Source organism: Nothoprocta perdicaria, unplaced genomic scaffold (assembly GCF_003342845.1).
Source record: "Nothoprocta perdicaria isolate Ctin4 unplaced genomic scaffold, notPer1 scaffold_0, whole genome shotgun sequence".
Lineage (NCBI taxonomy): Eukaryota > Metazoa > Chordata > Aves > Tinamiformes > Tinamidae > Nothoprocta > Nothoprocta perdicaria.
This window is the reverse complement of record NW_020454092.1, coordinates 14385219-14408801: the sequence shown is the minus strand read 5'-3', so window position 1 is coordinate 14408801 and position 23583 is coordinate 14385219. Positions and strand designations below refer to the sequence as shown.

Here is a 23583-nt window from a genome sequence, read left to right as displayed (position 1 = left end):
GGCCCAAGCCTGAACCTGGTACATGTGGAAAAGTCTGCTTTGTTAGAAAAAAAAAAATACAGCCCATGTAGCCTGCTGTTTATTTGTAGTCATCAATCAGGGGCCAGAGCCAAGTATTCTTGCCCCTACTCAGTATCTGCCCTCACTTTACACGAGTTTGTTCATTTGTAACATTTTTATAATAAAAGTGGGTTTAAGGCCCATAATGAACCAAAATGTGAGTTTTATTACTGCAGTGTAAGGATATTAAAATACTACTTGATCAGGGGATCCTGCCCATGCTAAAGCAGGTGGTTTTGCAAGGGGCAGGACCTTAAGAGGGCTCAATTTCCTACTGTGTGAATGTTCTTTCAGGACAGATTTTTTTTTTTTTGTCATGAATCTGTATTCAAATGCGATTAAAAACGCTCACATTTCACCACAGAAATGGATCCTGCCATTTCCTGCTCAGCAGCTGTAAGCCAGAGCTGTCAGGGGAGAAAAATATGCACATCAGCTGCTCCAAAGCTGCAGGCTTAACTTCAGCTTGAAGGCAGAACTTGGCCAAGTAGAAGGCACTGACATCAACAGCAGGAGAAGCAGAGCTGATCAAGCCCCCCTGCCTAGTTACACCCAGTTCCTACAGGGCTTTTTTCCAAGCACACACTGCAGTAGCAGAGAAACAGCCGTAACGCTCCTTGCTGCTGCAAGCAGACCCTGCCCACCACGAGGGGCCTTCCCACCTCTCGAAGCCACACGGTGGTTCTGCTCTTCCACAGTCCCAGAACAGACCAGCACCTCGTGCTTTTCACTGCCCCTTTTCTCAAAAGGGACAAGGGACTATGGCAAGGCAGGCTGCCACAGGAGCCGGCCCTGGCCTCCATGGGGACAGGGACCTGTTAGGGAATCCCTCGCTGCTCCTCGTGGGAGTGATGATGGAAGGTGAAGGTGACAGCAACATCCCAAGCCGCTTTTAGCACCGAGTCCTGCAGTCCCCGCTTGTCGGCACAGTGGTTCCACTGGGAGAGGTCCGAGGTGCAGTCGGACCCTTCCGGAGGCGGCCGCACCTGGTGGCCGTTCACACAGCGACGACACTTGATCCTGGAACAGAGAGACCTGGTCAGGACATGGTGCAAGGTCCTTCCTCCACCTTGCTGGCCTAGGGGTTGCTTAAAAATGCAGCAAAGTAGCATCTGGTTTTGCTCTCCATCTACAATAGCAGCAACTGGATTTTCAGGCTGGCTGAATCACCATGCTGGCTCACAGACGCTCTCTGGAATGTGTGACAGGGGTGTGAAGAATCACGGGGTTTCGGAACCCTTGGGGTTTTGTTCCTAATGGTGCCTCCCTCCCTGCTTAGCTACGTGGAAATGGGCTGCTAGAAGTCAACCTCCATCCAAAACAAGGAGAGAGGAGCCAGCAGACACAGAGGCAGTTTGGGATGAGCATCTCTCGAAAGGTGAGGGGTGCTGCTCAGAGCAGAGCCCGCGACTGAACACTCATTGCTGGTGCATTCTCAGCACTGCCTCAGGCTTCCTAAGCTGAAGGCAGCACATGGGGCTCCGAGCTGCCCTTTCCTGGCTCCCTCCCTGATCCGCAGGCTCTGCTTCCTTGGAGATGCACAGCTGGGCTGCCGTGTCAGGAGACGAGAGCAGCCGCCCTGGCAGCCGTGCAGGCGAGACACGGCGAGAGAGCTGAGCTCCACAGAGGATTAAAACTACTCCTCCCCATTCCTTGCCTGCACTGAGTCTTACTGACTTTCCCAGGGAAGCATTTTCCTGCATTTCCTGTCCTCATTCTTGTGCCTACAATACCACAGGTCTTGCAAAGAGGACACCAAGATCTTTAGTGGCCACAGCAGCCCTGGCAGCAGAAGCAGCTCAGTGCTCTGGCACTTGGGGACAAGGCCAAAAAGGGCAGGGACAAGTCCAGCTCTGGCAAACAGCTTTCTCGTTACCTGCAGTGCTTCACAACCTCCAAACACAGGGAGCTGATCAAATTTACTTATTTGTCCAGCTCTCAAAGATTTTGTAAGACAAAAAAAAAAAAAAAAAAAAAAAGAGGCCATCAATCTCCTCTTGCTTAAGGAGGTTCTGAATCCAGCAGACTGAACAGCAGCAGGTTTTTGCTGAGCCCATCCACCCTTACTCAATACACTCACTTGTCGTGGGTGTCACTTGTGGTAGCCTCATTCAGCGTGAACAGCTCCTTGAGCTCTCCGAGTGAGAAGTGCCTCTCCACGTCCTGCTCCTCATCCACCACGCAGCTGCTGAGCGCCTTCTTGTGGGTCTGGCGCTGGAAGATCTTCTCCTCTATGGTCCCTGTCTACAAGAGAGAAAGTCACAGAGGAAGCATGGTTGGGACACCAGTATGAACGAGTTTGGGAGCTAACAGCAGCATTGGTGGCTAGAACCAGTTGGGAAAGAGACAAGTGAGGCTACAAAAAGCATCGTTATTGCTTGGCACTGCTGTGCTTGACTGGAACAGTATCTTCTGCAATCAAACTCTCATTAGGAGAGAAGAAAAAAGAAAGAAAAATAAAAAGCAACAGCAAAAGATACTACAGGTGACATGAGCATCAGCATCAGCTGTATTTTCTGGCACATCCACACACTGATCAGTAACACACTCTTGAGGAGAGGGAAGTGACCTGCCCCTGAAACAGCTGGGCTTCAAGGCCGCTATGCCACATTGTTAACGCAAAATCTATGAGAAAATCCACGGCTATTTTGCAAACAAGTGCAATACAACAGAGAAGTGTGAACACTCAGGTTTGTAGACTGGCTTTTTTAGTTCTAAAAGCAAAGGAGTGTTCTGGTTCCTGATGTAACCAGGTCAGAGGAAAATTGGAACCCCATAAGGAGCAGCTGGACAAAGATCACATGCAAATGCACAGAGAAAGAACAAACATCATCTGCCTTGCCTAAGTAAAATATCAAAGTATCAAGGAACACAAGTTTATAAAACTGTCAGTGATTCAAGGAAGACATGAAGTTAACAAATGGCAAACAAGGGGTATTTGTGATCAATATACACTACTGATAGTGTAGCCCTATGCAGTCAGGGGGCATGAGCAGCAAGAATGCTCCTGTCTCCTGACTTCTAGAGCAGCTACCCCACTGCCTGACTGGCAGCCCCATTCCAAAGGCTGCTGTGACCCCTGGAATAGAGCTGCTCTCTAATCAGCACGTGTACATGCCACAATTGACTGCAGACAAGTCAATAAACAGAGATTTCAAAATCAGACACCCCACGAAACTAAAGTCAGATGCCTAAATGACTTCAAAGAAATAAAGATCTTAGCATCGTTTCACACTCACGGAAAGCAGTCGATAGATGTAGCAGGTCTTTTTCTGGCCGTCCCTCCACACGCGAGCCATGGCCTGCTCGTCGTTAGCTGGATTCCAGTCCGGGTCGAACATAACCAGCCTGTTGGCCCCGATCAAGTTCAAACCGCAGCCGCCCGCTTTGCTGCTCAACATGAAGATGAACTCGGGGCTCTGCAAAGACAGACAGACACATGTGGATTAATGTTCCCCCGTGTCCACTCACAGCTCCCTGAACCGGGAGGACAGCTGGGGGCAAGTGGCAAATTCCACATACTGAGGGGCTGTTGAATCGCTCCACGATCTTTGCTCTCTTTTTAATGGACATGGTGCCATCCAGCCGGACATACAAGTACCTGGAATACATAACATTTACTACAGCCTGAGCACTGCAAGAGAAACCCATATTTCACAGCCTTGTGAGAAGGGGTTGGGCTTTACGAGCTTTGCCAGAACTTTTCTGCCAAGTGACCCACAGCAGCCAAAGCACAAGTCATATTAGAGAGGGATTCCCGAATTGGAACTAAGGTACAAAAAAGGTCACAAGTTCCTGCTGATAAAACCTTAAAAATAGCCAGTTTCTTGTGGAGGGTAAACTAAAAGCACAGTTCTGTAGAATCAGACAAATACAACCTAAAGACAAACCTTCTGTTCCTGCAGAGCTTTTCAAACAGGTCCAGTGTCTGGGTGTAGTTTGAGACAAGAACTACCTTGTCGTTACTGGTGCTTTTTGTAACAGCAAGGATGTAGTCCAAAACCAGCATCTTTCCTGGAAAGAAGAAAAAAAAGAGGGGGAAAAAAAAAGAGAGAAAGCAACAACTTAGAGAAGTTCCCAAATTCTGACCTTGGAGGGGTACTTTTTGGGGCACTACACACTAACTACAACACTAAGCTTGCTGGTTGCCTGGGTCAGATTATAATGTTACCTGAAAGCTGAGGCTCCACAGCTTTGGTGCTGTAGCCAGCAGGAAACAAATCCAGGGCTCCAGTAAAACCTTCCTCCTCTTCCACACACTTGTCATAGATGAGGGCAGGATCTGGAGAACAGAGCTCAGCAACCCTGGACTGTGCACCAACAGTGCAAAACCCAACCCCCTTCACCCTGCAGCGAGACACTCACGGTTGCAGAGCTTCTTTAAGGAGGTGATAGAGGAGAGGGAGGACACGCTGATCTTGCCCTCCTTCAGCTCCTCCGCGGGCTTGGCTTGCTTCAAGAAGTTCTTATACAGCTCAGCCTGCAGAGGTGTCAGCCTGAAACAGAACAGGAGCTCTGCAGGCCCAGTCCTCCCCAAGCCACATTCCCTCTTCCTCCAGACTGGCTTCCTTTTGGTTCCCTTCTCCAATTTTTTTTCCTAAACCACAGACAGGCTAGAACTGCCTCCCAGGCTGAAGAAGCAGCATCTCCATCTCATCCCAGAGCTGCAGACACTCTGAAGAGCCTGCAACCCTCGGACACAGGTGCCCAGAGCACATCAGCCAGCTGTAGGATGCCCATAGCCGTGGGGTGACCCTTCCTGCTCCAGGAGGAAAAGCAACGTGCTGCCAATGGCTGCAGCTTCATTCCGAGAGAGGAACAGTCACAAGAACCATCCACCACAGGGCTTTTTGCGACTGTTGAGTCCTTCCTGCTGCTGTTCCCTTTGCCCAGGGAGAACACATGCTCTCGGATACCTGCAGCACACCACCTGCTCGATCTTCACGGGCAGGTATTTGGACAGGATGTCTGAAGTTCTTCGGATTAAACACCTGCACGGAGGGAAAAGAAAATCAGATAGCTGACGACATCAAAAGCTTCCTTTGTCAATATCATTCCTCAGGAGTTTGACCGTCCCTTTGACATTCAGTCCTTAAGAGTCTGCCTGTGACAGCCCAACACATGGCAAAGCCATCAACCATCCAGGCAGCCCCACGCTGCATCAGCCCATGCTGCAGAGCACAGAATAACTCAGTATCTGTGGGGCTCCCAGGTCTTGTTCATGCGGTTGGAGGGGTGAGGCATAATCAGGCCCAGCAGAGACCAGCCCCTTAGCAGAGCAACTCAACCTCAGATGTTCAGCTGGAGCTACAGCAGACCAGTCATGTGGACAGAGAAGAGTGCAAAGGATTTAACTGCTGCACACGCTGGATATAGACCAAGGTATGAGTGATCACCTCCCACTAACTCAGTAGTCCCCCTCAGCCAGGAGCACTTCTTTCACTGGCCCTAGATTTGGAAAAAGGGCAAATCCTCTGGCGCTGTGGAAACGTCCCACAGAGCAGCTCTACCAATCTTCACACAGTGGGATGGACTACAGAAAGCAGAGCAGAGCAACCAGAATAAAGAAAAGGTGCAGAAACTCAGTTATGCCAGGAAAGACTGAAAAGTTACAAAAACTGCAGAAGGCAAGACAGCAGGGACACATGACAACCCCAAGATCTGTCAAAGCCTGCTGTAGAGAAAGAAATAAACTGTTTTCCAAATGCATGAACAGCACGATGAGAAGATACAGGCTTACACTGCAGTAGTGAAGAGTTAGGTTATAGATTAAGAGCATCTTCTAACTGGAAACGCAGTGATGGCCTAGGAGCAATGCCTGCGGAATCCCTGTGGTCTTCACTGCTGGGCAGGGAACAAGGCATGGTTTTGGTCTAACTATTTCTGCCTAACTATTTCTGCCTTAGGACAGCAGGACAGATTAGGTGCCTTCTCCAGGCTCCTTTCAGCCCTACCCCTAAGATTCCAGGTGTCTTGATCCCTCTCATACTTGTAATTCCTGCCAATTTTGACTGATTCATGTTACTGTCTGCGTGTGTCCTCTTCTTCACTTGCATATCCCGACTGTTGCACAATAAAAGAAAAGAAAAGAAAAAAAGACCTAAAATACAGCTAGGCAGAAACATACTTGAACACACTTTGACACCCTTCTCCATTAGCTGAAAAAGAACCACATCTACCTCAGGAAGGACAAAACTCTACTTGCAGCCTCTCCTTTGCCCACGTTTCTGGGAGCTGGCCTGAGTCAAGGTCATGGCTGAGTCAAGACAGGCAATTCACAGTGTGAAATTCAATCTGCCATCACTTTCAACTACAAAAGCTCAGAATAAAAAGGGAAGAAAAAGAAACAAAGGCAGCAGCAACGCTGTGAATCAAAAAAGACCCTAGTAGGAGTTCTTAGGGAGAAGAGATTGACAGCAGATAATGGCTTTATTCTTGAACAAAATGAAACCATACCTTAAAAAAAAAAAATCAACCAAATAGAAATAAGATGGCATTTTACATGGCAGTGCTGCTTCTGGATCAACAGTTTATTTTCTGATGCTACTAATCCCATTAACCCTACAGAGGGGACGCAGCTCTGGAGGATCAAGCTGGAGTCTTTTGTGACTTGGGCATCATCAGTAAAACTGAACAACATCCCTTGCTCTCTTTCTGTCTCTACTTGCCTCTGGGCTTGATGGGTTTTCAGCCTTATCCTGCCTACGCTGTTCTTATATTAATATAAATAAAAGGATACTACCTCACTGTCAGATCTCAGCAGAAAACAGAAATGGAAGACTCAAATCATGATTTAGCACCCAAGTACATGTGCTTGGGGAGTACTGAAGCTAAAGCCACCATTTCCACATGCTATTTTTCAAACTAAAACAACACGTTATGATTTTTTTAAGGGCATAAGTACTTGCACAATCACATACTGAACATGTGCAAGTGAATGTCACAGCTACAGGACTGTAATTTGGAAAGATACCTGTGTGCACCAAGGGACTATGCAAAATGTAATGAGAAGGGGGGTGAAGCTCACCTGTTCACAATGCTGATCAGCTCCTTAAGCCTCTCTTCTCCTTTGTGCCGCTCTGCTTCACTCGCATCCGCGTCTCTGCCCTTCAGGATTGGAATTTCAAAGTGCCTTTTAAACTCCTGCGCTGTTCCTGTACGAAACAGGACGGAAAAGGTAACATCTACTACAGTAAAGACTTTGATCAGCATTCCCACAGCCCACAAGGATTGCCACAGCCCCAGGTATCACACCGCAAGCATGGGGCCCTTGTCCCTTCAAATTGATTTGCTTTTCTTTCTAACTCAGACAGATTCTAACAGGGCAGGCAAACACATGCTGCAGGAAAATATACTGTATTCCAGCAACATGGCATTGCCACGGATTGAACAGTTTTAATTAGGTCTAAATCCTATCTGACATGCTTTGGTTTTGCTCACGTATCAGCTATAATTTCACTCCCTAAGTCTGTCCTTGAAAACAACAGCACAGGCTTCATGTCTGTGTGTTCCCAAATAACTCGTAGTCAGTTGCTTGGTACTGGTCACAGGCTGAAGTGACCACTATGTGCATGCAGCCTTGATGGCAGCATTTATGGTATTAACCTAATTTCAGAAAGAACTGGAATAACAGGGCAACTAGTCTTGCCCAAATACAGGTCAAGAAAACTCACATCCACCCCCTGCAGTAACTGACTAAAATTAAACTCATGGAAGGTATATCTGCTCCCAAGATTTCTCAGGACTTTTAAGCCTCAGAATCTGATGACTGGTGTTTAGGTAGGGAGTGATGTGTGCACTGAATTTAACAATAAGCCTTTTGGATACCCAACAGCCTGAGACAAACGTGGGTGAAAAGTCACAGCAACGAAGAAGTTATTTATAGGCTGGCTTACTTTCTCTCCTTGACAGAGAAATGATGTTTCTTGGCAAAGATGAGCTTCTTAACACTGGAAAGCTGTATGGCTGCTCCTAAACCTGGATGCAGGCAGGAGAGCATGTGAAGTCTACTTTGCTTTCAAAATGAAAACAAGCTTACAATTGAGCGCAGGAGCCAGAGCCTTTTCTAATCTGTTAAATTAATTACATTGTGGAAGGTTTTTAATTCTGAAAACTCAAATTAAATAAACAACTCTCTTCCAAGGAGTTTTTTTTTTTTTTTTTTCCTATCTCGGAGAAGTTTTCAGCCCTTCCTGATGTCAAAACACAGCAGTCTCAAGTCCAAGTGCGAGACATCACTACTCTAAACCTTCTGTCACAAATAGCTGAAAGCAGGATGATGGACTGCCAGGGATCTGGGCTTTGTCACCTGCTCTACCAAAGTGCTCAATTCCACCTTGCACCAGTCCCTTCGACTTTGTGGCACCTGGATACAATTAAGATAGCAGGGGGGAGAATCTGTTTCTCAGGCTTCCTCCACATTTCTCTCACATTCATGGTACTTACCCAAGATGCCTGAATTGACAAAGTGCACCAAGCTGAAATACTCCAGCAGGTCATTCTGAATGGGGGTGCCGGAGATGAGGACTCGTCGGGGTGTATTTAAGTTGTTGAGAGCCTGATAGGTTTGGTTTTCAGAGTTCTTCAATCTGTGGCCCTATGAAAAAAACAAGATAAGTAGATAAACGCATCCAATTATAAATCCAACGGCTCCGATAGGAAGCAGTTTGGAGTTCCCACCAGCACATGATGTGAAGATAATGACAACCACAAGGTCTAACTGTTAAGGTTCCCATTCAAAGACAGGGACATGTCAGCTGCCAGCACTAGGCACCAACCTCTGGATCAGAGATCCTGCAGCTTCCAAAATCAGGATCACAGGCCATTCGAAACCACCTATACCCAGGACCTCCAGGCCTTTGCACGCTAATGAAAAAAAAAGTCCTTCATCCTACACAAAGGGGTCTGAATATGGTCCTCTGACCACAGAGGTAAGTTTCAGGCAAAAAACATACTGCTCTATATCAGTGTTTTGCAGCTCATGCTCCCTGGCCACTCATGGCCTGACAAAACTGGGAGACAAGATGAAAAATAGCTCTCAAAAACAGAACAAAACCACTTCTAAGAAATAAAGCACACCCAGTTTCTCAAGAGCGTGAGCAAGTTAAAGAAATAACCCTGAACACAAGAGCAGAGCAAATCAAAGTAAGAGATTAGTGTCTGCCTTTTATTTTGTCGCAGACAAGCTGTTAGATGGACATTGCACATGACACGGCTGGGAAGCACCAAGGGCTCTTTGATTATGAGCTCCAACCTCCTTCGCTGAAGTGCTCCAGGACACTGCCACATGCCTGGGCCAAGCAGCTTTATTGGCACCCAGGGGCTACGCTGCAGGATGGAGCTTAACAAGGGAGAGAGCTTCTGAAAGCATCAGGCTGCTGCAGAGCTGAGCATTTATCAGGAACGGGGCAAGACAGTGCGAGGGCAAGACCTGCCGGCCACAGCGGGCAGGTTTGGCATCTCCTTCCCCTCTGCCCTCTCCCGGGGCACTTGGAGTGGGGACAGCTCCGGACTCAGCAGGTCAAAGCTGGACGGAGGTTTCATACTGAAGGAGGTTTTGGCTTTTTCGGCTCCTCTAAGCAGTGTTCTAGCAGATACACAACCATACCACTGTGTGGCACCAGCTTTTAACAAATCCCCTCTCAATGGTAGCACAGGACACCCCAACAACAGCCAAGGTCCCCCAGCTTGACCAATTCAGGAAGGCAAAAGAGATTTGTTTAATTCCCTCCTTCAGGGAATCACTGACTCACCACTACAATCTCAAGTAACGAAAGATCAAATCCACTTCAGTCACGGGAAGACAAGAGCCTGAAAAGCCAAGCTGAGCAAAAAAGAGATCAAACGCTCAGCAAGCATAGAGAGAAGCCAAGTTTGCCTCTTCTTGAAGCAGCAGCACAATTGGCAATGCCTCACCTTGCTCTCCCACCTCCTGCCCAAGTGCACCCACGGCAGGAGGGACAAGGGGGTCCTGCCAATCCCACCGGCAGCACAGAAGTCTGAGCTCATGGCCTCGGAGGGCAGGTCACTCCAGCGCATCCAGTGCTGGGGGGCAGACAAGCTCTGGAACACGAGGTTTCACCTGGCTCTTCTGAGACCCAAATCCCACTTCCACGGGATTCCTGTTATCTCCAGCAGAAGCTGGATGGCACTTAATTCCCTATGTCCTCAGCAGGGCTGAGTCTTGGACAGTAGACACAGAATAGAGATTCAGGATGTAACAGCTAGAGGGGAGAAGGCAATCCAGCAGTCCAGGAGGGCAAGGGAAAAGCACAAATCAGGAGATTTAGGCACAACAACTGACTTGATGCACTGCCTGAGCAAAAAGGGACCTCTTTCACCCCACAACTAAAGACTGCCAGGTAAAGTGGCCGAGAGCAGCCTGCACTACGTCTAACATTATGCTGAATCACAGACTCATTCACTTTCTGAGACCTCTGGAGAGCTCTCTTGGTCAAAGCAAAATTCATTTACAGGGCTGCGCAAAATAGAAGATACTTCTCTCTTGCAGGCAGAAGCAAAAAAATAAAAACACGAGCAGTGAGCCAGGGCACCACCATCCCAGCAGAGCAAGACGTTTGACCATCCCTCCTTTCCACACTTCTGCTGGCCCCTCACACTGACAAGACCCCCATTAAGGGCAGGCCCCTGTCAGGGACCCAAGGATAATTACCAGCAGGTACCACTGGACATTTTGCATCTCTCAGTTCCTGAGAATACCTTCTGTCCTTGAGGCCCACTCAGGAGGGCCTTTTGAACATAAGAATGTGGGCTCTGCACAACTAACTGACAAAATTCCCTCTAAGCAAGCAGACAGTTTTACCCAAATGTCAAGAAAACATGAAGAACAAGCATTGATTGAAGATTTCCCCCATACCTCATCACATATGACCAAGCCAACGCTGCCCTTCTGTAGAGCCTCAGCATGAAGGCGGAAAGTCTCATAGGAGATGATGAGGATGGGTGAAGGCACTCGCAGGCCACGCTGGTTCATAAAGCCGACTGTGGATGGAAATGGGGAAAAGGAAAAAAAAAAAAAAAAAAAGAGAGGGATGAGAAAAACAGCAAGAGAATCACATTCAAACTTTGCAGCTGAGTCTGATCCTTTTGCCTTAAAAGTTTAATTGAACCTTTCTATCTTCATCAATGCTTCAAACCCTGAAGAGCCGTTTCCTCCCAAACACCTCTCCTATCTACACACAGAGTTTTCTCTGCAGCTCTCCCACTTCCACCAGCCATCTTCAACCACTTCAGTTGTTCACCTCCTCACTAGCCCACTCCTTCTGGCGAAGGAAAGGACGTGGCACTGGAACCATCCCTAATTAGGCAGAGCTGCACTCGGATTATTCACAAAGATCAACTACTACTAAACATATAAAACCTGACTTAGACGTGAAACTAGAAGAAAGACTTTCTTCAGCTTCCAGGGCTGTAACGACAGCTCAAAGATCTTCACACGAGCTGCAACGTGACTTTTTCTAATTAAGGATTTTGACCGAAAGCGCAACTTGCGAGCATTTCTGTACCTAGCTTACGGTCAATCTCTTCTTTGGAGCCTCCATCAATGGCCAGCGGCTGGATCCTTCCCCCCAGCCACTTCTCTACTTCGTTGTACCAGTTTCTCACCAGACTGGAGGGAGACACCACCATGGCTTTCTCGATTTCAGGCTTGCAGTCCGGACTCTGACGCAGAAGTGTCCACATGAGCGTGATGCACTGCAGGGTTTTGCCCAGGCCCATCTCGTCTGCCATGATACAGCCGTGGCTCCCAGGGATGCGCCTGCTCGTCACACAGTCCCACAGGAATTTCACTCCCTGCCAAGAAATTGTTCTCTCAGAGCAGGAGGGGGACAGGGGCAGAATGACAGCTTTGTTGCTGCACAGGACTGATAGTACAATAAACTGCAAATTCGCACAGGGTTCTAATGAGACAGAGGGAAATTGCTAGAGATGCAGCTAAAACACAGCTGCTTCCAGGTTAGAACAACATTACTGGTGCTAACACATACCTCATAACAGGCACTAAATCCTGCCATATTTTAATTGTACAATCTTAACTAGTTTTCTGACTCAACTTCCCAGAAACTTCTATGCTGGCCAAAAGCAAACACCCAACAACACCCGGTTATGTAGTTTGGAAAACAAAGGATCACAAAGTGCCCCGACTTGTATCTAGCTCCCAGAATACTCGCAGCAACCCTCATCTCTTCTGCCTGGAGAAACCACTAGGACTTAGCCCTGGACACACAATCCAAAGCAGATTTAGCTTCAGAGAAGACACAGGGCTGAGCGTGCGGCTCATGTCACATGCTGGCAAGAAAGCAGCTGTGTCCTGCACTGGGCTCAACACACAGCCCAAATAGATTCAGAGAAGAAAAGACAGACTCTGAAAAATGTTCCTCTAGCATGGGATGAGGAGGAGTCAGAGAAAACCGCCCTGGGAAAACACGAGCCCCCTGACCTGTGTCAGCAGAGCAGTAACAGGGGGAGAGGATCTGAAAATATCCCCATGGATTCCCTGTACTACGGTCTGTTGTATTGGACTGGAAGATGAAAGTGTCACTTTCACTTACTCTTCAAGTCCTTTTCCTTTTTCCCCACCTCTCTCTCTCTCTCTCTCTATTAAAGATCCTTATCAGCAGGTTAGTGAAGTCTGGGCCACATAAATAACACACTGCTGACTGTCACTAAATCTGGCTGGAGATCCAGTAAGGCAACCTCCCCAGAGACTGGACAAAATGCATGATAAAAACCGGGCAAGGCTGTACAACAGCCTGGGAGCATCCATGGGAACAAAAAATAACACAGGAACCTTAGCTGGCAAAGAGTGATGACTCTGACTGCTATATGAGAGATACTTAGCTGTCAAAAGATAGACAGAGTGCTCAGGACACCAACACAACTGTCATCACACAAGAAACATGCCAGCTGACAGTGCCTTATCCAACAGAAAGTGCCTCCAGGTATGCAGCCAGGGAGCAGCATCACACTGGCTCGCAGGTTAGCACCAGCTCTGAGATAAAAGCACAAGGCAGAAGCAGCCCACAGCACTCACAGAGTCATCTGAAGATGTCTTGTGCAGGGACACAGCCAGCTTGACCCGCTTAGCCTGCAAGATCAGCAATCACAGCTCCCCTCCATGCTGCCTCTAGGCCTAAACGATAATCGTGCAGCTGTGATAAGTCTCAAACTCTCTAGATACCCCAGGGAGATATCTGGGGATTATTACCCACAGTTCCAGGGACTTTGCATATGCTTAAGATGGAAAACGTTTTTCAGCGCTCTCCCAATCTACAGAGATCGCTGACATCTTGCATTTACAAAGAACAGCCTGTCAATAACACACACTGAAGTAGGACACTGCTGTACACTGTGCTGGGAACCATCACAGCAGACACAAGAGCTTCTGTATTTACTGGCTCAGAAACTGCAGATCCAGCTGGTTCTGCTGACCAGTAAAACACTGTTTTGAACAGTTGACTCTGCCCAAGTCAAGATCGTGCTGCCAGGATAATTTATTGCAATAATATCCCATCACATTCCTAAATGAGTTCCTTTATGAGCTATTCAGGTGAGCTACACTGCGATGCAGAAACTAGTCTTTTCCTGAGGTTTTAAAGGCAATGCAAAAGCAAAGCCATGTGCAAAAGCAAAACCAGTGCGCAGCGTTCTCAGAAACTCCCCACTTCCCAATACAAGCAGATCTGACCTATATACCCACAGAGAACAAATCTGTGCGTAAAATAAATGTCATTTTTACACTGAGGACGCACTGATCCTGAGAGATCAGAGGCAAGAGAATAAAAAGTTCCTAACCACCAGAAAGCAGTAAATTCCCCCATTTTTAAGGCCAAACGACTGCTATCACAGTCACAGCATATCCTCTTGCTTAACCCAGGGCAGAGATTATCTGCAGTGTTCAGGCCTCTCTAAGATGTTAGTTAAAACAAACCTATTTGATTTTGCCTTTGCAAAAAGCTGGAAGAGTCTGTTACATAACATAAACCTTACAGCTGGTGGGTAATAATTCCAACAAGAACAACTGCAGGTTTCTGAAATACATCAAGACCTCCAGACATAACCTCAGGTCCCAGTACAAAACTTACTTCTCTCTGATGGGGCCGTAAGACGCGGCTGAGGACGGGATCCACCACAACATGGACAGGTGCTTTGTCCCTGTAGGAGGCAGTCGAGGAAGATTAATATATGATTAATGCATTCTGCACAGCATATGTTTGCTCTTCTTAATCCCACGGCTATTCTAAGCTCTCCTCAGTGGCTTGAGGAAAGCAATTGCCAACGAGAAAAACAAATGAATTTAATTTTGAGGAGAGTCATAGGGGTCTGATCTACCATCTGCAGTGTCACTGAAGCTATGGGTGTGTTCAGGTCACGGTTAAAACAAGGCCAAAACATGATTCTGCAGACCCAGAGTTGAAATTTACTACTATTTTCCTTGTCTGAAAAGCAGAACTAACTGCATTATTTGAGACCAAATCATGAAACCTCCTTGTCTGATTTTCCTTGTCTGAAAAGCAGAACTAACTGCATTATTTGAGACCAAATCATGAAACCTCCTTCTCTGTCCAAGATGACAGTCTTAGTTCTTTCACATTAAAACAGTACTGAAGGAAGTACTTAAGAATAAAAATCCCCAGGTAGCCTAACATCTGAGGATCAGTCACCCCCACTTTGCTCCTCCCTAGATGCTATTGTTTATTGACTAACCACTGCATCATAAAATGTTCTTAACAACTTCTCCACGTGCAAGTCCTTAGTCCCTCCAGCAGGCTGAGTTTTTTGATGAGTGGGAGATCAAACAGCCAGTGGAAGAACAGTCTGACATGGGAACATCCCTTCCCTTGCTTCGTACCTTACCTGAGCAGCTCAGAGGCAAAATACCAGGACTCAAGTTTCTCTCGATACTCAGATCCCAGCCTATACATCCCTGGGAGGAGAGCAAGCAAACCCTCACACGCAAGGAGGCCAGAAGGGAAGCGTTGGCACCAGGTGATGACTCACTTGTCTATTTTCAGCTGGTCATGGGCACTCAGTGGCGGGGGCTCATACAGAACCAGAGCTCCTTCCTCAAAAGGGTCATGGAGAGGGGACCTCAGCCCTGCCCGTTTGATACCCAGCGCCCGCAACCCCAGCGGCCCTGAAAGGAAACAAAGGCAGAGCTCAAAAAACTGCTTTGCCCCAGAAGAAAACTGTGAAGGGGCAGAGGAAAGACAGAGCTATGACCCTGCCCAATGTACTGGGTGCACCAAAATGGGCATGTCTGGCTGCAGCACAAGCCACATCAGCTTGTTGATGTTGACGTTGGCATCATCAGCTTGATGTTGGCACACATCAGCTCTTGCTATTTGGAAGGTGACTGAGGACTTCATCCCAAACCTGTGCCACAGGCATTCAATCATTAGCAGGCACAACATCTCCCTCAACCACCTTTGAGCTACTTTGGGACTGTTCCTGGTTCTTTAAAGTTCTTGTTTTGCTTTCTTAACAAACATGACTCAAGGATCTATACATTCCTGGGTATATAACATATCCTGGGCCAAATTCTCTCTTTGGAGCACTCAACTGAGGCCTGGCAGGACTTGTACCTTTTATGTAGGGTCAGGAAGAGATCTTTAGCAGCAATGAAGGTTTATAGTCTAACAGTTTGCACCGCACTGCCATCATCTAGTTTAGGGAATTATTTTGTCCCTGCTGAGCAATGATGCCTGGTCTCAGAATCAGGTTCTGCAAAAAGCAGAGACTAAGACGAACCCCTTTCCCTGATATTATACTTAGATGTCACAGTTCTAGAAGGGAAGGAAACATAAAAGGAATATGCATTTAAACTACTACTCCCATTACAGCTCAGCAAGACACATCTGAGTGCTCGGAGGCAACTCTACTCCCCAGGATCGATTTTGTTTTGGAAAAATTAAAACAGGGTCAATTCCCCTGCTGCTTGGTGAAGCTCCTTGCAAAATGAAAGGGTACCATAAGCTGAGACAACAATGCCTACACATCAAGAAAAGAGAACACAAAACAGCTTCACCTCCCAATTAAGAGGGGAAGATAAGTCCACAGAAGGCAGCTTCCATGGAAAAAAATGAATTTCAAAATCCTGACAAATTTGCTTCTCCACCAGATGAGAACTTTGCCAAACAAATCTCTTTTTAGGTTAGTAATTTCATACTTACTGCTTGTCTATAGACATATTTTAAACTAATGTTTGAGTGACCTGTCTTTGAATTTTTAGCTGGAGGGTGAAGGGGAAGAGAACAGCCCCATTTGCTTCCGAGATTTTGTGTTCCAATGATTCAAAGCCAGCTGAGGCTTTGAACTTCAAAACAACCCTTGTTCTGAAGTTCACCTTGAGACTTAACACACCAAGTCAAGTAGAAAGGAAACTGGCACACGTTATCTCCCTCGCCCACAGCCTTCCGCCTGTTAGTACCATTAGGGTATTATTTAGATGATAAACTTTCAGGGCTGGGAATCAATCCTGCTTTTGTGTTTGCAATCTGGGATAGAGTGTTCCGGCGGTACATAAAATACATAACAGTTAAGTATGTAAAAATCCAACTCTGAAATGTAGGATTATCCAAACTAAACACTAGTAAGAAATAAGAAAATTTTGCTAATGTGCCAGTACTTTTCTTTCAGAATTAAGTCAGGATTTCTGGAACATACGCATCGGTGCAAAAAATAACAATAATCCCATAGATATATTTGACAGGCCAAAGCATCATCTGCTTTGCTAGAGTTAGGCAGTACACACAACTCTTAAACCTCCTCATCTTACCTTTATAATTTGGAATGGGAACTTTGAAGGGTTTGGACAAAATGCTGCGAATAAAAGCCTCCTAAGAATGCAGAAAAAAAACACGTTTAACAAGTTTGACATCAGAAACCGCTAGAGAAGGAAAAACCAGGACATTTCTGAGAACTCAGTTTTGCCATGGCCATGCCTCTACCCTCACTGAAGCTTCAATCCCAACTGCTTTCAAGGACATCCAAAAGCAATAAAGTGACACACCACAATTCCCTCCACAAGCCCTGCCATCTAAAATTGTTTTCTTCCACGTTTTCTAAGGCATGAAAACGATTTTCGTAACTCGACCTTCTTAGAACCGTAGCGTTATTAAGTTCTCTAAACGCCGCTGCTTGACCCCCTGCTCCAATGATGCAGCCAGGCAACTCATTTCCTGTAAAGAAGCTGGGTTAACAACGTAAGAACAGTCCTGCTGGACCAGCCCAGCATCCAACCAGGCAGCACCTGGGCTCCAAAGGGGAAGCCCATGGAAAACAGGGCAGGCAGAAGGACTCCGAGTCCCCTGAGTGGAAAGCTACCCACATCCCTTGGCCAGATCCTTGACTCAGGCTCCACAACACTCCTTTATTCATATTTTTCCACTATATAAAGGGCCCCCCACCATCACCACACTTCCTTTGAGGTAACAGAGCTGGCCAAAAGGTCTGCCCTAAAGGCCTCCGGTGAAACCCGAGCAACTCTGACGAACGAGTTCCACGTGCAAGCCCCTGGCAGACCCGCGCTAGCGAAAGCGCCCACTTACATGCTGGCTGCTATCCAGGCACTGGGGCCTGTTGGTGAGCTGGGCCAGGGGCCTGCGGAAGGGCGACCGGTAGCACTCGCCGCCGTCCGCCTCGCCGCCGGCCTTCTGCCTCTTCTGAGCCTGGAGGGGCGAGGAGGACAAAGCCGGGGCGCCCGGTGAGCGGCCGCGCCGCCGTCACGCTCACCAGGCACCCACCCAAGCATGGGAGCCTCGGCACAGACCCCGTCACCCTCCGCCGCCAGCAGCACCCCGGGGCCGACGTGCCCCAAGCCTATGTTATAACGTGGTCCCTAAGTTGTATTTGTCACGAAAACAGTGAACAGCTCCCAGTTCGGGAGGCAGCGGCCCCGGCTGTGCTGACACCTGCTTCCTCAGCAGGCAGGTGGCCCAGAAAGTACACAGCTGGGGAAAAAAATAATTAAAAAAGAGGAAATAAAAGCAACATTCACTTTCAGTGAGCAGAATTTCTGCACCAAAGTAAAAGCAAAAAGACAATGAAGGGGGTCTGCAGCATGGAGAACACTGCCTGAAACCCCCTCAGGCTCCTGAGGCGAGGTTTTAATTTAATTTTGCATTTACCGAGCGGGTGACAGCGCTCCCACGGCCACGCGGGCTCCAGCCCCTTCAGGAGGCACAGCCCGGGCCCAGCCCTGCCCGGCCGCCTCCCCTCGAGACGCGGCTTCACCCGCGGGCCCCGCACGGGGCAGAGCCTCCCGCGGCGACGCCCCACACACCCGCGTGTCGCTCATCACCGGCCTCCGGAGCCCCCCCGGGCCCCGCTCACCGTCGGGGGGCGCCACTCCGGCTCCTCGTCCTCGCCCGCCTTCCTCTTGGCCAGCTGGCTGGGCGCCAGGCTCCTCCTCTGCAGGGAGCACGGCGCGGGGCTCAGCGGCGGCCGGCACGCGGCTGCGCCCGTCCCAGTCCCAATCCCAACCCCAATCCCGGTCCCGGTCCCGGTCCCGGACTCACCATCGCCTCCCGCGCCGCGCCGGAGCGGGGATGGGAGCGGGTAACGGTCGGGGTGGGGGGGAGGTTGGGGACACCGGCGGCGCGCGCCCCTTCGCGCGCGCCCTCGTGTTGGCGGGAAAGCCGCGCGCGCCGCCCCCCGCTCCGCCCCCTCCCGCGGAGCGCCAGGCGTGGCCAAGCGAGCGCCGGGCGCCGCATCGAGCCGCTCGGGGCTCTGCGCGGGGCTGCTGTGGCGGGAAGGGGGAGGCCGGAGGGAGGGGGCAATGGCGGCGCGATGGAGCGGTGTGAGGGGAGGCGCGTTGAGCTGTGCCGCCTGCAGTTACCTGTGGTTAATGAAGCCCGGCTAATGCGCTGTGGACACCAAGCACACACAGGCCCCTGCCCAAAAATACCACCATCAACAAAAAAAGGCCCAGTGCCTTCGGTACATTCTCAAGGGCATTTCTGGCGCTTCAGGTGAAATGCCAGCCCACAGCCACAGCTACTGGGGAGCAGGTTTGTTTTCCTTGGAAGCGAAGGGCTGGTTAGTCCTCAGGAAGGAATGAGGCGGCTGTGCTTGCCACTGGATCATGGCAGACGGGTGGTAGCCGTGCCTGATGCTCCGCACGTGGTCACAGGACAGGCTTCCCGCGGATCTCACACCCTCAGCACCTCGGAGACACCGATAAATTCTCCTTTTGGCTGCCCAAGGGAAACCCTGAATAGCTGCAAGGCATTATCCAAGTCCTTACCCTTTTATATAAGAATAGTGGAAAGCAAATTGTGCTCTTTCATGCAGTTTCCCAGGTCGCAGTCGGCGCTGGATGGGCCTGTGCACCTCTGCAGCAGAGGAATATAATCTATAAGACCAGATATACCCTTTAGTAGGAGCTGGAGCGTGTCCTGCATCCTGCGAGTCCCCAGGGCCTGGTCACCAAGAGCATTAGCACTCCTTGGGGCGCACAGCAGTTCTCGGGTGCTGGGCACGGCGCAGCCGGGGCGGGAGGAATGGGATCGACCTCCAGTGCCATCGGGTCAGGGCAATCAGCTCATCACACGATGCTTCATCAGCGTGGTTCTTCAACAGGCTTGAAAATACCGACCATAAAATAAGAGTAGGCATAAGACGAAATAAGAGTGGGTATAAGACGAAATAAGAGTGGGTATACGACGAAATAAGAATGGGTATACGACACAGCCAAATTCTCACAGCACCAAGACATTTGAGGTGTGAGCATAGATTCCCCACAGCCATTTACACCAGCTGAAGATCTGTCACCCTGTCTTTATTTCTTCTCCTGGCGTTTTTATTTTTTCTTTCAAGACCAAATGCATTTGTCAGTATTTCTGAAGTGCTTTCAGAGCTCAGTGACTAATGTTAGATGTTGCAATTACTGGCTCACTGGGCAGAGAGTGGTTCTATAGGAAAGTAATTGGCTATTTTTCCTGGCATGAATAATATTCACATTAATAACCTCCTTCACCACAGCTTAGAAAGCAATTCTGCTTTGTGCTTGCTGCCTGCTAGGGGAACAGACACATTTTCTGGCCTAGGCAGGCTGGATCAATAAAAAGAGGAAGGGGAGGCAAAAACGTTCTTTCCCTGCTTTGTGCAGACATTAATGCAGCAGCAACAGGAGAGATCTTAAGTCATCTCATACCCAGCACAACTGCTGACAACTCATTCCTACTACAGCTTTTCTGTTCTAACAATTCATGAAAAGGCCCCAGAGGAAAGTCTGGGGTGATGCCAACACCTAGGCTGGCCAGCCCACTCCTAAGCAAACACCACTGCAAGGCCACGAGCCTGTAGCCAGGGGCTAGATGCAGGAGAGATCCCGTCATGTTCAGTACAAACACATACCAGGAAGTATTCCCAGCTCCGAGCTGTGCTGTACCAAAAGAATATTCCCTTCTTTCTCCAGAGGGAAAGTTGGTAGGACCTGCCCAAGGTGAGCGGCAGCGAGCAGCACGTTTTGCTGCTCCAGGCTGCGGCTGCAGCCCTCGGCGCTCACCTTTCCACGTTCCTCTCCAAAGCAGCACCTTCATGTAGAGATAACTCTCTCCCAACTTCCCTCTTTCTAATTACACAACTTACTCCTTTTCTGGCTCTAATTGGCTCCCATTTATACAGCCCCGAGAGATCATAGGATAATAATCGTCACTGCAAATAATCCTGTGATTTCCCTTGGCATCTCAGCAGGACGCTGAGTCCCTCCAGCAACAAGCAAAGGGAAGAGCGGGAGCTGAGCATCGTTACATGCTGTAGCTCTCCAGTGACTCCCCTGATCCTGGGGGGTTCCTTCTTTAATCCTCCTTTATATACATATACATATAGATTTATGCTCTTAACGGTAGCTGCCCAGTTTCCTATAGGGCCTTTTGGGAAGCACACTGCAGGAACCAGGGCCTCAAACGCAGCACTTTGCAGGCAGGTATTAAGGACAGTCCCTGCTCCAGAGAGTTCACAGCCTCCTGGCCCCTCCAGAGAACCTGCGATCTCAGTGGCAGGCAGAAAACAGCACGAGAGAAAGATAACGTGAGAAACCGGCCCCTGGTGAAGGCAGAACTCAGACCTCGCCTAACAACTTCAGTCATTCTGGTACAGAAAATGGAGGTAAAACCTCTAATCAGGAAAATAAGGGCAGGGCCACAGCTTTAACAGAATTAAGTGGTGCAACCTGGATTTTCTCAGGTGCACGTCTGAATGGGCTGGGATGGCAGGAGCAAAACCCCAGTGCACCCAAATGGTTTGGACATATTCAGCTGCAGAAATAATTACTTAAATATCCTTCCCAGTTAATTCCTTTGCAAACCACGAGAGGGAAACTGAGTACGATTCTACCGAGTTGCTGTCAGCTGCAGCGGTAATCCCATTTCATCACGGTCAGAGGCAGCTCAAACGCCCTTCCACCAAAGCCACTCACCGAGAGGGATGAAACATGAAGTGCTTGGAAAAAACTAACTTTGGGGAGGAAGCCCTTCCGTCTCTGCCGAGGGCGGGCGCCGCTCAGCGCCACGCTGCCTGCTGGACCGAGGCCGAGCTCTAGGAGAGGATCCCAGCAGTGCTGCGGTTTTCGGCGAGTTTTCACAGGTGTCGCAGGAGAGAAAACGGAGTCGTGAGCCCAGACTGGTGCTGGTCCCACCGCGGCCGCCTGGTAGCTGGGCTTTCCCTGTGGGAGCTGCAGCCATCCCGAGCCGGGGTACCTGCTCTGCCAGTGGGGCCGCAAAGCTGCAAAGCTAAAAGCAGCAGGAAATCCGGGGTGCAAAATCCCCAGGGCTGCTGCTCTGCTGAGCTCGGAGCCCAGGACACGGTTTCATTCACATGGGTTTGGCCATTCCCTTCCAAGGGCCTCCTTGGCCGTCGTGCTGCTGCATCCAGCCCTGACCACAGTCTCAGTGTCACTAACTGGATGATAATAAGCAGCCCATTCCCATTCAGCCTTCCCAACAGAGCACCTGGAAGTGGAGGCGCTGCTTTCAGGCACCCACTCGTGCCTCAGGAAGACCCTCTCTGCAAAGTCCCTTCCCCACCTTTTGCTTCCCAGTTATTATTCCTTTGCCAGTGCCTTTTCCAAAGTACACTGGCCTGACTCGGGTTTTGAATCAACCCAGAACATTTCGTTTGATGCAAAGCAAAATGTTCTGTTTTGTTTATAAGCTAATTAGCCTTTCTTATCTCCTTCACCTTTTTAAACACAGGCAAGCCAACATCCCAACCTGCAAATAGGAAAGAGCTTGGTTTTTGAAAACGTCGTACTCGTTCTCTGTTGGCACTTCCAAGCAGTGCCAACTGATGTTTCTCAAGGGGGAGGTGGGGAGGCTGAAATGCCTTCCCAAATGTGACTTGATTTTGCAAATTGTCTTAGCTCTTCTGCAGCTCCATTTGTGCAAGAAATTTACAATCAGTTGCAATTTTCCTTGCCAAGCTCAGCCATTTACAGAGCACTCAGGGATGTGCAGAAGGAATCCAAGGGCAGGACCTGGCCTCACACAAGAGAGACAGACCCCGACCGTGCCGGGTCCCCACCGGCCACCCAGCGCAGCCACCACAGCTCTTTGAAGCTGTCTGCATGGGGGCCACCACAGACACATGCGTGTGTCTGTGCACGCCCAGCTGCAGGACCCACACTGAAATAAAGAACAACCATCTTCCCATCTGCTCCATCACATCACGTTTATGATCTACAGAGAGACACTCTCTGTAGTGAGTTTAGGTGAAAGCTAGAGGAGAACACATAGACACGCAGACACACACATGCACACAGGTAGAGACTCCCTTTCTAAGCAGCTAAGCTGTCAAGCATCCTCAACCACATTTAAAATAAGTGCTTATTAATTAAAATAGGTGCTTATCAGCTTGTAAGACCAAGAAAAGCGAGGTTGCGATGCCCAGATCCAGGTTTGTCACGAAGTAGGCAGTGCAGGAGCATGTCTTGGAGCACATCTTTTGAAGCGTGCACAGACCATCACTCCAGCTCCTCCCTTCAAAGAGGGCCTGGTGGGAATAACTCACCAGCAAATGGGTTTTCATGGGCATTTCACCATGGCCTTTTTCCATGGGCATTTTGCCATGGCCAGAGCTGCCTGGGGCCCTCTGAGCCTCCCATGAGCTCTGCAATTTGGGGGCTCGTTTGGGAGTTCACAGCAGGGACAGTGCGAGCTCAAATACACCCGATTTTACCAGACATGACCATGATCCTGCTCAGTAACATCATCCTGAGCTGCTGTGTCACCCCTCACTGCATGTGACTGCTCTCTCCAGCCCTAAACCGCTTTGCCTTGGCTCCAAAAAGCTCCTCCTCCAGCAGCAGGCAAAATTTTATTTTCTTGGAACCTGATTAAATCTTCAATAGTAATATAAATTCTAGCGGCTATAAGTAACAGCATAGGACACGGGAAAAACATCATTTCATTGGGGCAATTAGTGTAGTCTAATTAAACCCTAGTCTTCTGATCAGGTTCTACTGATTAAGAGGGTTGCAGACACTCTGGATTATATTAATGA

The 23583-nt window shown here is 48.9% G+C and overlaps 1 protein-coding gene across 1 annotated transcript; it reads right to left on the bottom strand.

Moving 5' to 3' along the window:
• Positions 1–209: 209 nt before the first annotated feature.
• Positions 210–23142, bottom strand: RAD54L (RAD54 like). Its single transcript, XM_026053687.1, has 18 exons — positions 23092–23142; positions 18415–18492; positions 17631–17750; positions 16859–16919; positions 15082–15217; positions 14166–14235; positions 11586–11874; positions 10937–11061; positions 8506–8656; positions 7088–7214; positions 4977–5051; positions 4426–4556; positions 4232–4342; positions 3951–4074; positions 3583–3661; positions 3300–3479; positions 2141–2304; positions 210–1080 (listed from the first exon to the last, which is right to left on the bottom strand). The coding sequence occupies exons 1-18, from the start codon at positions 23140–23142 to the stop codon at positions 879–881; spliced, it is 2274 nt and encodes a 757-aa protein (XP_025909472.1). The 3' UTR covers positions 210–878.
• Positions 23143–23583: the final 441 nt, after the last annotated feature.